Below are 13834 nucleotides of genomic sequence, written 5' to 3'. Positions count from 1 at the left end.
ATCAGAGATGTTACATTCTGTTCCCATCTCTGGTCCTGTTTGGAAGCCATTTTTAAATAAATTATAGAAGGACTCCCTCTTTTTGATTCTTCAAGACAATGTGCGCCTCCCTTTATATACATTCTTTTTTAGGTTACCATCAGTATTATTCACTAATCTTAAAAGAAATGACAATACACTGTTTACAGATTAAAACATATCTGCTCTATCTTCTCAGTGCTTTACTTGTTCACTTTGTGTTTACTTGTTTTTTCTCATAAACATCTGTGTTCCCCTGCAACAATAAACAAATCAACTGTAAAATGGCTTGTATCCCATCTTTCTTATAAAAAAAAACATTTGCAATGCAATATGTCCACGTATTGGTTCACTTGCCATATTCTCTGCAAATTGAACATGAAGCTAATGCCAGAACTTAATTTAGCTTTGCACAAAGACTGGACACAGGTGGATTCAGTTTGCCTGCCACTGCCCAAAGGTTAAAAAAGAAATGTCCTTCAGGCACCTACAGCTCACTAATTGACTACCACAAACGGTTTTACAGGGGGAATATTTCTACCTGCATAGGAATAGTCAGGCACATATCCCCGATTAACCCATGTCTCCTGTTATGTTTCTGTACAACACCAAATTGAATTACATTTTCTATTCAGATTATGAGGAGTTACAAGTTGTTAATTCATCTATATGTTAAGTTAAACAAATGTTGATACTGAACATATAACAGCATGAACTCCACCAAAATGTTTGTTTGCAACAATGTCCTGTAATAAATAAAAGTCCACAATGACTTGTGACTCAAAGTGTTTACATTTAACCAAAACCACAAACCTAATCTTAACCAAATTAACCACAATGAAAAGTCCGGATGCAAACTCCTCTCTCTGGTGTTAGAAATGAGCACTTTGTGCACATGCTATCCACCCCAATGAGGTGCTTCAACCTAAAAAAAAAAGTTGTCTTTGAATCCATCCAGCATTTGTAATAAGGAAAACAATGTATTTGTGTAGAAATGTAAGGAGACAGGGTTCCTGCTTAAAACCTTAACATACTGTTTTACTCATCCGTTTTTATCCAGCTTTTGATTTTCAGCCAGTCTTGCTGTTTCAACCTGTTTCCAATCTTTGTGCTGAGCAAACTAGCAAGCAATTGTAGCTTCATATTTACTGTACATGTAAGTGGTGTCAAATTTCTCATCTAAATCTCAGAAAGAAAGTAAAAAAGGCTGTCTCCCCAAATAATGACCCAGTCCTTTAAGCAAAGGACACAAAATATAAGAATCTTTTATGAGAAAAGACTGTCATTGGTGAATTTTTGATTCATTCACCAGGGAATTGGTCCAATTTGCATATTATTTGATGCTTACAGAGGAAAATTTTTACCCGTAATAAAATTTGTTGTTTGTTGGTAGGAACAAAACATAATCTTGGGCAGGTGTGAAAATATAAATATATATATATAATATAATAATTCACCTCATTTTAAACTCCCTCACTCAAGACAGAAACACAAGTGCAATAAATCAATCACTGCTTTTTGGCTGGAGATTACAGTTAGTCATCGCTTTATTATCTGATGATGAGTCATGGGATGGATTCCCAAAGTCACCCAGTAATAAACTAGACATGTGACTCTTCATGATCCCTTTATCTTTGTGGAATCTAATCAGATGTTGGTGGCTTGACTTCTCCCAGAGGGTCTGTGGATAAGTGCATTATCTAGATCATTCCACCACTGCTAACGAAATCACCACCATCCAACATTTCCTACCCAAGGGATGAACCCATCCTCCCTTCAACAGAGCACACACATACATGCACTCTTGCCGGTGTGATTAAGCTCTGCTCTCGACTGACATTAACAGATCATGTGGCTTTCATCGGGAGAGGGATCTGGGGACAAAAAAAAATAAAACCTTTTATTTATTTTTTTGTGGACATAAATCCATGCAGGTCCTATTTATAGAGCCAGCATCTCTGCTTACTACTTTGGAATACAAACTTCCTGTTCCCACCGGCTGACAGTAAGCTCATCCTGCTTTGAATAAAGCAACAAACTCCAGTTTATTACTTTACTGTCAAACAAAAGACAGAGGCCACGAGAGATGAGACAAGTGGATAACATGGTTGAGCATGTTTTAGTGAATTGTCGGGAAAAAAAACTAAAGTTTGAACAAAATGTTTGAGCTTTTGCCACTCGGGGAGAGGACAAGATCAGTAGAGTAACTGAGAGCATGACAAATACATATTTTAGTGTCGGAGAGTGGTGTGAGGTGAATGGTTATGATGCATTAAGAGGGAGGCAACCGAGATAAACAGCACTACTGCCAAGGTCAGTATCATCACATTACCATATGCTCCTCAAACTGACCCCACGTGGCTAAGAGCATGCTGGGAAAGGTAGAAGCAGATGCCCACTGTCTTCATGTATGCTTAACAGAGGAAAAGTGGACAGCTGATGTTCTGTTTATGTGTTTATGCTGTTTAAAGGCAGTGCACTTTGTTAATGACCGGATGGACACGATTAGTCAGAGATTTGTGTGCCCACTCTGTGGGTTTTTGAAGCAGTGCTGGTACCCGGCAATTCTTTCAAACAAAACTTTGTGCTGTGCACAGATGTGCAGCTAATGAGAATTTTCTGAAAACAATCACAAATCACAAAATAAGACAAATACAACAGGTCCAAGAGGCAACACATTGAATCCAAGGAGAAAAGTTTAATTTTGTCTTTGCCTATTTGGTTGTTTGTGTCCAATTCTTGATGGAAAATGCTTCATAAATAGCAGTTATGTATTCTGTAAGGAGTGAAATGCCACTCAGATGTATAGCTGGAGGAGATTTAGAGGCAGGCAGGCATTTGATGCACACTTGGTTTTTGCCAAGGAGCCAATTGTTCACCTGAGTTACAGTAGCCATGATTGATTGCAATGAGAGCTTAGACTGACTCATTGTGCCAACGCCCACAAGAGTTTCAAGGTTGTTCGTATTACCAGCAGTAAATTTAGCATAATTGATACCATGCCAAATCAATACCATGTCATTCCTCGCACGGCTCTAGACAACTAATGCGATCTTTTTTTTCTCACGAGCAGCATTTTCAGCACTTTTTGTAATCCATCTGAATATGAATATGAGCATATGGTTTATGGGCTCAAGAAATTGGTGCAAAAACTTGTTCTAAATGCCGTTTAATGGGCCTGACACAGCCGGCAGCAGAGTTGAAGACGATAATTCAGAATTTGAAGGAATAGTTTGACACTTTAGCTTTTTGGTTGAACGTTAGATGAGAAGATGAATACTACTGCCAAGACTGTCCACTAAACATGAAGCTACAGGTCGCAGTCAGTTAGCTTAGCTTAGCACAACAACAACGGCCAGCTTGGCTTAGTCTGAAAGTAACAAAATCCACCTCTGAGTACCTCTAAATTCACTAATTGACAGGGATTGTTGTGTTTGATAAATTTGCGCAAGGAATTAAATGTTAAAATAACAATGTACTGTCTTATAGGTATTACATTTTGGACTATTTCTTTGCTGGGGCCCTTCAGGTGTTGGTTTTATTTCTGGAAACTGCACAGAGCCAAGAAATAGTCCCACACAAAGCAGCAAAACATAATTTTACACTTCAATTTTAATAGTAATTAAACAAACAAAATGTATTGTGTTAATTTGTTAGCTTTAAAGATGCTGGTATGCAGATTTGGTTTCTGTTGAACAGTTTCAGGCTACCTGTTTTCCTGTTTTTCCTGTTTCCAGTCTTTGTGCTAAGATAAGCTAAAAAAAAATAATTTTTTAAATTTAAAAAAAGATAGTGATTAGCCTCATATTTAAAGTTTGAGTGTGCTTCTTTTGCTTCATTTCACATATTTTATGAAAATAAAATTTCTTAGAAACCATCACGTCTCTGACGCTGTCGCTGTCATTCATGGAATATAGCTGCGTGGTAGCCCATGCTGTTCAAAGTGCACCATTGCATCACTTCCACTGCCCTCACAATGCAGCGCAGTGCCCTTCAAGGAAGGTTTCAAAGCCCGTGTAAATATGTTCCTGCTCAAGGTTGCGTTACACATCTATGTTTAATCAGCCACAGAAAAATGCACAGAGATGCCCACCTTTAAATACTCTTTACCTTCCGTAAACATAATGCTGATCAGTCTTTATTCTGTCTGTAGGTTGATGCTGCTGAACAATGACTTCGACATCTTCCTCACTTCTTGGCTGAGGCTTCTGCTAAGGTGGGAGTAGCACAGGAAATACTTCAGCAAGACACAGCGTACCCAACAAATGTCCTGAGGGACCGCGATACAAGTTGAATCTTCAACTTCTTCCATAAACAATGTAAATTCCGGAGTTGTTCACTTTGGAAATTGTGTCATGTTTGCATATGAATCACAAAGCCTGAGCTGCCTGTGCCATGTCCTGTATATCCTCAAAGTAAAAATGTGACACATTTAATAGCAGGCTGGTAATATTACACAAACAGTGCAAAGCTTCTCTTGTCTGTCATAAAATCCGAACCGCGCCGTAGATTCAGAGGGATTAAGAAGGTGTAATTAACCAAACACAAACCTGGAGTATTTAGGGAAGGCATCGATATGAGACAGCAATTAGTGCATGTGTGTGCACATGTTTGTGTGTGAGGAGCCTTCAAACGAATTGAATCAAGGTCCCCCGAGCGCCGAGCTCTGTAGCTAAAAATGACAGCTCTTGTCTCATTCAGACGAGATTCGTAGGCGAGATGTCTCAGTGCCTCTGTGCGAGCTTTTTACAGCTCTGAGATGTTTGGTGTGATCAAAAATGTCTGGTATCCACAAGGAGTTCAGCATAAACACAATGATTATAGAATCAATGTTCATGTTAATGCCTCCTGCCACCAGGAAGGGAGTTGAGCTTCAAAATAGTGACTGGTTGCATCTTTAACTGGTAAACTGCTTCCTGCATGAGGCATTTAGCGCATTAAACATTTCTCCATGTGTCTCGTGTAGGGAAAGAAGTTAATTAGTGATCTGTGGCACTTTGAATATCACACTGATTAACCCAAAAATATTTTTACAGCAGGTCAAGACAGGGTGTGTCTCTGACTCAAAGGTGGCTGCCACATTCATGTGTTATGGCCTGTTAACTGTCACTGTGTTTATTATTATTCATTACTAATCAGTGCATTTTCTCCCTGACATTTGCTGATTGCAGTCACAACTACAAACACAGTTCTTCAAGCTCAAACTTGGCAGCTGACTCCAGTCGTAAAAATGAAATGTCAAAATGTTCAGTGGTCTCGAATAACGCCATTTAAAACCCGGCCTCTGTCGGGTAAAAGGACCAGTTGTAGGGATCGTGGCTGCTCTGTTTATTGTTTGTAAATGTTTTGTGGTGCCAGTGAAGCATGGAGAGCTCATACATGGCAGGGGACCGCACTTTCACCCAACACGACTGATCCAACGAGATGTGGTGCCTGACATCAACTCTGTTATTAAATTTTCACACACTGCTGGCCGTAATATCATCAGGAGCAAACAGTTATACCCTCGGGTGCCTGGGCCTGTTTACCAGTGCATTTGAGCCGGTGGGTGTTTTTATGATTCTGTGCTGTGAGAACATTTCAGAGGTCCAGTCAAAACTATTTCCATTTGAAACACTTGAGGTATTTGCCTGATTTATACCAATTTCTGAGGTCAACACAGTCCTGACTCTCGGTCATGAGAAAGATTAGTTTGTAATTCTCTAACTCACCTTTTAAAAGAGTATTTTACTGGGCATTAGGGAAAAATGGCAACAAGGTGTGCAACTGTATGCAGCTGTTACAAAAACCTTATTGTTTGCTCTCTAAGAATGCTGCCAATCGAATCTGCTCATGCCTTTGTCAGTACAATATTGAAGAGTACCTGATTTTGATGACTCAGCAGTTTAGCGAAACAGCTGTGTCTCCTCATGAGAATACAAATTCTGACTTTTGTTCGTATTACTTCAGAATACGACTGAGTTTAGAAATATGCTTCTGGCACTAAGGAATGACAAAATGGACATTTGTTTTTTTGCAGCCCTTTAAAAAAAATAAAAGTTTCACTGTAAATCAGAGTGAAATAGTTTTGACTCATAAATATATTCATTTAAACATCTATTTTCATATATGAAGTTTTTCTCTTACTCAAGTACTTCCAGTCTCCTCCAGGCACCAGCACATCATCTATTCAAGTTTTCTTTTACACTGCCTTCCACAACATAGAAAAATTGTCTTTGGATAAATTGACTGTGCATCCGAAAATCTGTTAAAATCCCAGTTTCTGTGTCTGAGTGTGACTGTAAAAGCTCAGTGCCTGGAGAGATGAAAAGAGACTGCTCACGTAATGGATATTTTGTAGCTACTGTGTCACTTAAACTCATGAATATATGTTATTTTTCTCTTAATTGGTCTCCACTATCTGTCCTACCCATGATGCAATTGCCCTGTTGAACTTCAGTTTGTGCAACTGAAGTAGAGCTTCTTCTTTTTTTTTTTTTTTTTTTTAACTTAATGGTCATGCTGTTATTTCAAAACAAGGTAGTGTACAAGAATTAGCTGTTTGGCTTCAGGTCCTCATGTTTGCCCAGCAGATTAGGGCTAGATTTATGTTCTTGCCTGGTGAAAGTAATGAGCTTCAGCACTGCAGCACTGTCCTTGCACACCAGCCCCTGCTATTGGTTGAAACTGATAATGAGGAGTTTTGTATCTTCATCTTCCTTGTTGCTATATACGTCTTTGCACTATTTTGGGAGCAACGTGACTGACGTCAAGGAAAAAAACAACAATGAAATAAAGAGTTTCTGAGAATGAGGAATAAATACGCAGATACTGCTGATTAGACTGGCAAGGTCATAAACTGCAAAATCAAGTACCAACTTCAAGGGCATGAAGCAAATTCATAAACCATCTCTGTTGTCTCCCTACCGCTCCTGTGAAGCACTGCTGGGAAAAAATATGGCGTGTCTGAAAAGGAGGTGGCCTTGCTGGCATAGCATAAACTTTGGTGCACTTAGGTATTCTGTCACGACGGGCGAGGAGCTGTCCTTGAGAGCGCATGCACAATAGAGACAATGAATGAGAGGTCACAGATAGCTTGGACAACAGTGCCAGAAAGTACATGCAGAACTTTAGCCGACGTAGTGTTATATAGATGCCTTGCTTTGTCTTCTTCTGATAAAATGAGACTGTACCCTTTTAAATGACAGCGTTCCTCAAAGGTATAGTAGCGTACTGTGATGTGCTTTACATCTCTCATTTAATTTTTCTCCCCCCCCCCCCCCACACACACACCAGCTGCTGCTAATAACATCAATATCTTCATATTGGTCGACAGATTGACAGGCTTTGTGATTGGTTGACCCGTCTATGCGATCACTCAAGTAATAAAGGGGTATGAGGGGAGACCGGGGTGTTATTACGTCTGTTTCCCAATAGGCACACTCTCTTAATAAGACGCTGGTGCATTCAACTTTTTTAAATGAACATTTCTGAAGGGATGGGAAAAAGTAAATACCTAATGTCCAGAATCCATACGATTTTCCGGCAGAGCATGGGTACTGTATGTGAACACAAAATAGATATTCTAAATTATTCTATTTCAGCTGCATTTATTGTCCTCTGTGACTCAATTTTAAAATGAAAGTTTGACATTTTCTTTGAAATATTTGCAATTTTACATGTTAAGTTCTTTAAATAAATGACAAATTATTAACTTGTATTTATTTGTGAAAGCCTGAAGTTGTCCTTTAGAAAAGTCAGTGACTGGTATACAATTGACCCTCATATTGCTTTATTTAGCATTACATTCCTTTAGTATTGATTCCTGCCAACAGGAACATAACTCAGTGGGAGGTTGTCAGGATGGCCATGATGTAGGAGATAGAGGTAAAACAAAGAACAATAGAATACCACTCGCATAGTAGCTTTAGAGACTAATTATGTTGTATGTGTCGCTTAACAGCATTCTGAGGGGTGAAAGCAGTAGTATGTGTTCTGAGCCTGAGGGTAAAATCTCATTTTACATTCAGGTCCTTTTGTAGCTCCCCATTGCTGCAGGGAGCTTTCCAAACTTTTTTTTAAATCAAGTGACATTTACAGAGGAAGGGTTTGGCATATTTGCTCCCACAATTGATGCTCATGATATTTGCCATGGTTTTATTTTTAATTGATTTGTTAGATGTTCAAATATGAAATAACCTACTGGTTATTTATTGCTACTGTTCATGTCAGCTAGTCATAAAACACAAACACAAGAGTAAATAAAAAGATGAAGATAAATACCACTGAATAAGATTACTGGGGAACTACATGCATGTCATGCATGTTGATTTGGTATCTCAAAGGTTATGAAACTTCTCTCAGCTTGAGAGAAAATCCGCTGACAATGAGGGACATCTAGTGGTAAATCAATAAACTTCTGCACCGGCTCTCGTTTGTCAACTCGAAGAGAGAGCTCCAGCTTCAAACTTCCGATGTCAGCAATGCACAACTTTTCCAGTTTATTGTCAAGTTTTGTTATATCTTAGAAGTATAGACAAAGACTTTATGTAATAGCGTATTCAAAACTGTTGTCCTTAACACTCAAACCAAATGTATGCAAATTCAAAAATCCAAAGGAACAAAAGCAATCAAGAGATTATTGGATAAATAAATTAAAAAAAGACTAAAAAGGAAAAGGAAAGAATGTTCGCGATAAATATGATCACGATTTCTGTAGTTGCTACCGGAATTTACAACTTTACAAATAGGCTATCTTTTTTTTCCTTGCAGTTTACTCCCCTAAACTTTATTTAGTCAACATGTGCAACATGTTCCATTGTGTTAAGAACCGCTTGCCTCCAGGGAGCGCCCGTCTCCAGCATTTAGCCTATTGTCCACCTTCTCTACCTGTCAGCAGTAAGCGTCAAGCCGGACAGAAATATCCAGAGCAATTCTGAAACAAAGCCTTCAAAATAAAAACGTTATGAAAAGGATAAAGTGTAAATATACATGGTGTAGTCAATGAAAAATAATAAAGGAGGACATAAAAAGCAGTCGTTTTTCAATCCAAGTCTCAGTTGTAACTACTGTACATTTATTTCAGTAGTCTATAATTTTGAAGTAGCACACTTGTACCTAACTTGAGTATTTCCATTTATGCTTCTGGTCCACTACATTTCAGAGGGAAATCTTGTACTTTCTATCCTTCTGCATTGATTCGACAACTTTATTTACTCTTAATATGAAGATTTGAATAGGAAGCCTACAACACAGTCATAAACCAGTGGCTTCCAACCTTTTGGCTTTTTGACGTCTTACCAAATGAAATGTGAAGTCCTGGTCATATTTCAGATGTCTATGATTTCTTAAAAGCTCCACCAATAGTGATTTTTCTCTCAAAATTGCTGGCACGCTTTCATTTAAAAAAAAAAAAAAAAAATTAAATTTAAAAAAAATCTTCAAATCATCCAATATATTGGATAATATCTAAAATTAGATTAAAAGTCCAAAAAGTAAAACCAGATTTGGGGATCAGAACTTCTTCCCTCTTCCAATAATCATCTAACGACACCCTCACATGTATTTATGTATGCATGTATGTATGTATGTTTCTACCCATCCATCCATCCATCCATGTATCCATCCACCTATCTATCTATCTGAATACGTCTTCCCCTGTGGCTCTTCCGCCTTTTCAAAGCAAACTGCAACGGAAATGCCATTTTTAATGTGAAATCAAAGCCAACCGGAAGAGTTGGTTACTATTTTATTGCGGTCGACTTGACACCTGTACACCTTTTCCCTACCTCCCTCCGCAGGCCTCCTCCCCTACGAACCACCTACAACAAGTTTGACAGCTCAGCTTTTTCGTGCTCGCTCACACGCAGAGCAGCAGCAGCAGCAGCAGCGGACAGCAGGACTCTGCAACGCGGGAGATACTTTTCTCCTTTTGTTTTTTTGTTTTTTTGTTCCTCTCGGTTTTTATTATTTTTGTTGCGTTGTTGTGCGTCTTGCGTCTCCTGCTGGCTATGAGGGATGTTATGCGTCCGTAGGTTTCGTTGTTAACTTCTCACTTGGACTTTTGTGTGTGTGTGTGTGTGTGTGTGTGTGCGTGTGTGTGTGTGCGCCGTTAGTGTGTGTTTTTTTTTTTTTTTTTGTAAAACACAAATAAGCATATTTCTTCGTCGAGCGTCGAGAGGTTCACAACGTTGAACATGTCGAGGAACGTGGAGGACGTGAGCAAGATCACGGAAACCACATACAAGGTGGGTACAAGCTGGGAGCACAACAGGTGCGACCACGACGGGAGAAAGAAAAAAAAAAAAAGACCTCCGTACACCCACGTGTCCACACTTTAACAGCTTTCAGGTCAAACAGGAACTTTTACCAGCCAAACGTCTAATAGGTGTTAGTTAAGTGGTAATTTGTCTTATTACTTTTATTAAAGTTCACAATTGGTGGAGACAACGGTGGACTTCCTTTTTTTATTTTATTTTTTATCTTTTATTGTAGTAGAAAATATAGACTCGTGTATGTCTTGATAAAGTAGTAAGTTTTATAAACCGTACAGTCAATATTATAGAGGTATACACACATTAAAATAGCCTAGGGTCTTGTGTTTGTTTTTGTTTTTTAGAATCCCTGCTCTAAGTTATGGGACTGCTCTTGACTTACGAGACTGCAGGGTTTAATAAAGTTTAGCAGCAGTTTTTACTTGAGTTCAGAGGCTTTTTTTTTTATTTTTTTAGAGCCACTAAATGACTATTAGTGAGTTGAATCACTGGCTTTGAAGAAAATTGCCCCACCCTAAGAGCGCTGCCTTGGTTGATCAGCATCATTCTGTTGTGGAGTCTGCTAGCGCCTGTGCCATCCAGTAATTAGATTTAATTTATTTACTGAAGATAAGTGGGTGCTTTGAAAGGAAGCTGGGGTTTCCCCTAGTAGGGTGGGGGGGATAGGGGGGGGGAAACTGTCCTTCAAATAAATAGATTAGCTTTATTTTGTTATGTACTGGGATTTCAGCGAGTTTACAAAGGAGACCTAACCAATGAGAAGAAAATATTCTCCCGAGTATGAGCTGCCACTTGCTCCAAATCCCCCCCCACTCCCTAAGAGTTGGCACTCTCTACATACTGCACTCCACAGGTGTCTCAATAAAGGCGACTGTGTATAAAGAGCTGGAGAGGGGGGACAAACAAAAAAAGAAAAAAAAAAAAGAGAGAGACTTCAGGTTTTTCTCACAGCCATTTAGCCCTCTTGAACAGCTTTTATTAACGGCCTTCTCGGGCAGCCCGCACAGCTCATTGGTGTGGTGAAAGCCAGGAGAAGAGACTCCAGGTTTAATAATTTAGCTGGCTGTGTGTTTTGTGTGGTAAGATTATACAGCCAGCTCCTCGGCAGCCATCACCTCCGGTTCACCGCTACAATGGTGATACAAGGCTCACAGAATACTTTGTACAATAGTGCAATACAATAGTGTGGCCAATTAGTGGCAAGTTGTGTTGTTTCACAAAGATTGATGAAATGGACATCTGAATGTTTACATGCGTCATGCATTGTGAAAGCCTGTGAGTGTTATTTTTTTTCTCTCTCTCTCTCTCTTAGCATTGACAGAACGACAGCTTCTGTTAATGGAGTAGGTCAATAGATGCCATCAATTAAATAAAACATTTATAGATCTCATCAGAGTTTTATCCGTAGCTAATACAGGATGTGTGGAGTCAGAAGTGGCTGATCATTGCAAGGCTCATGAAACATTGTTTGTCATGTGTGTCCTAAGGCGGTTTACTAAAGTTTTATTCATTTTAGACCTGGGTGTGCTACATTAACTAAGACCTTATCCTATAGTCATCACAGGGTTAGACATGACATAAATAAAAGTGTAATAATTTATATAATTGTAGAGATAGAGAGCAGTGCTGAGTCTAAAGCTTGATTATGAATGATAGTTCCACTCTTAGACATTGATTAAGGGACATCTAAAACTGGAGGCCCCACTCCTGTTAGGTTTTTTTTTTTTCTGTTTGGCGTATTGGAAAAATCTTTTCCTGTTTTCTGTATTGTTAAATTCATTTGGTTTTCACTCCTTTTTGCTCTCTCTCTCTCTCTCTCTCTCTCTCTCTTTTGTCTTTGCACTTCTGTTTAAATTTAACTTTTCTGTCTTGTATGACATTGTCTGTCAGACATTATCTGCTTGCATGGCATGCAGCTGAATTTGTGCCTGAAGGGCATAGGTTATAGTTCCTGTAAATGAACAGTCAACAGGGTTTAGTGTGACACCATGTCATTCTTTTCCACATCTTAAGTATCAATGTCTGTCTTTTTTTTTTTTGTATCCAACCATAAAGAATGTGATGGAACAGTTCAACCCAGGACTGAGGAACCTGGTCAACCTGGGAAAAAGCTATGAGAAATCAGTGGCTGGTAAGTTTCTTTGTTACATTGATAAACATTCATATGGTTAGAGTTTAGACAAACGGCTAACTAGAGGGCTTATGTAGTGCAGGTATATCGGAGAGAATGGAGAATATTTAAGATGTTATTTTGTGGCCTTCAACAGGTGTTAGGGACTGCTTCGGCAAACATTAATGATCATTTTGTTATTTTCACAGCAATGACACTGGCAGGAAAGTTGTATTTTGATGCAGTGTCTAAGATTGGGGAGAATGCTGCAGTTTCTCCTGTCTCCAGAGAATTAGGTAAGTGTAACTGACTCTCTGCTGGGATAAACTGGTGGAAATTTGCAGACTCGGGAGATAGTTCGCTCTTTTCTGATATGGGTTTTATGTTAAATTAAGACCTTGATTGTCCTTAAAATGACCATTAAGTCCTGAAACCTACGTTTCAAAGGTCTTAAAAATGCTCCAGAGAAATGAGAAATCTTAATGAAGAATTGACCTCACATCTTTTTCATGGCTTTCATGAGACCAGGTCACACCACCTTATGTTAGTTGCAGCCCATCATTGGGAGAAAAGAAGACTTTTAGAGGCACAAGACAAATGTAGCCAGATAATTATGACATTATGGATAAGATGGTGCTGTAAAGACGGTTAGGACCTGTGTTAGCATTAGCAAGCCAGGATGCACCTAAAGTCCTGTACCTTCTGAACCCTTCTGAGTCTCTATTCTCAGTGTTTCAAAATGGCTTTGTAGTAAACAATATGTTTTACATCAGTGTTGCATTTTTGGGGATGAGCGGTCAGCCCCCCCACCCACCCCCCCATCTGTATGCCTGGGAAATGTCCTCATTGTTCTGCCCTGTATGGTAACAATGAGTATTTGTAAAGGTCCATAAGATTATATTTAGCTCCAGTTGGTAAACAAAAATAGTGAAGGATATACTGTAGACTTCAACTGTCATTACTGTGAATCTGATATTGAAATATCTGAACTAAATCAGTGTATTTATCAATAAAATGGTCAGATATTTATTATTGGCTTCATTCGAAATGAACTTTGCCGGCCAAATGTCATAAGAGAAGTGAGCCCATTGCCAAAATGTGGCCACCTTTACTCTTCAAGCTGGACAGGGAAACAGTCGCCTGGTACACTGGGCTTCATTAGAATTTCAAAGTTTTAAACAAGCCATGCAAAGTAATTTACAAACTATGAAACAAACTCCAACCATTCAGTAGTGTACATGTTATGATGGAAGCTGATATGGTAATGTCCAGTCTTCTCTTCAGACTGCTGAAGCTAAAACGCAGCCAAAGTTTTACTTTGATTACTTCAAGCAGGATGCTCGAGGTGCGTGGTTTACTCTAAGTGCGGTAGGTTTGGGGAATACACCGGCACAGACTTTGCTTGGTCCTCTGTTTGTTCCAAGTCAACTCCCCAGGCTTCAGTTCCCCCAAG

General features: G+C 39.0%; 1 protein-coding gene across 1 annotated transcript in view; it reads left to right on the top strand.

The window, feature by feature from the left end:
- The first annotated feature begins 9842 nt into the window (after nucleotides 1-9842).
- The window catches only part of baiap2l1b (BAR/IMD domain containing adaptor protein 2 like 1b), a 30243-nt gene continuing 26251 nt past the window's right edge, over nucleotides 9843-13834 (top strand). Inside the window, exons 1-3 of the mRNA XM_069713511.1 lie at nucleotides 9843-10244; nucleotides 12327-12402; nucleotides 12591-12677. Coding sequence (XP_069569612.1) covers nucleotides 10194-10244; nucleotides 12327-12402; nucleotides 12591-12677 — 214 coding nt within the window. The 5' untranslated portion in view covers nucleotides 9843-10193. The remainder of the gene's footprint in view (nucleotides 10245-12326; nucleotides 12403-12590; nucleotides 12678-13834) is intronic.

The sequence above is a fragment of the Brachyistius frenatus genome, unplaced genomic scaffold (genome assembly GCF_029030835.1).
Source record: "Brachyistius frenatus isolate BFR_SWC_R1_liver_20210118 unplaced genomic scaffold, ASM2903083v1 Contig_119, whole genome shotgun sequence".
Lineage (NCBI taxonomy): Eukaryota > Metazoa > Chordata > Actinopteri > Embiotocidae > Brachyistius > Brachyistius frenatus.
The sequence above is the reverse complement of the archived record's forward strand: the minus strand, read 5'-3'. Positions and strand labels throughout refer to the sequence as shown.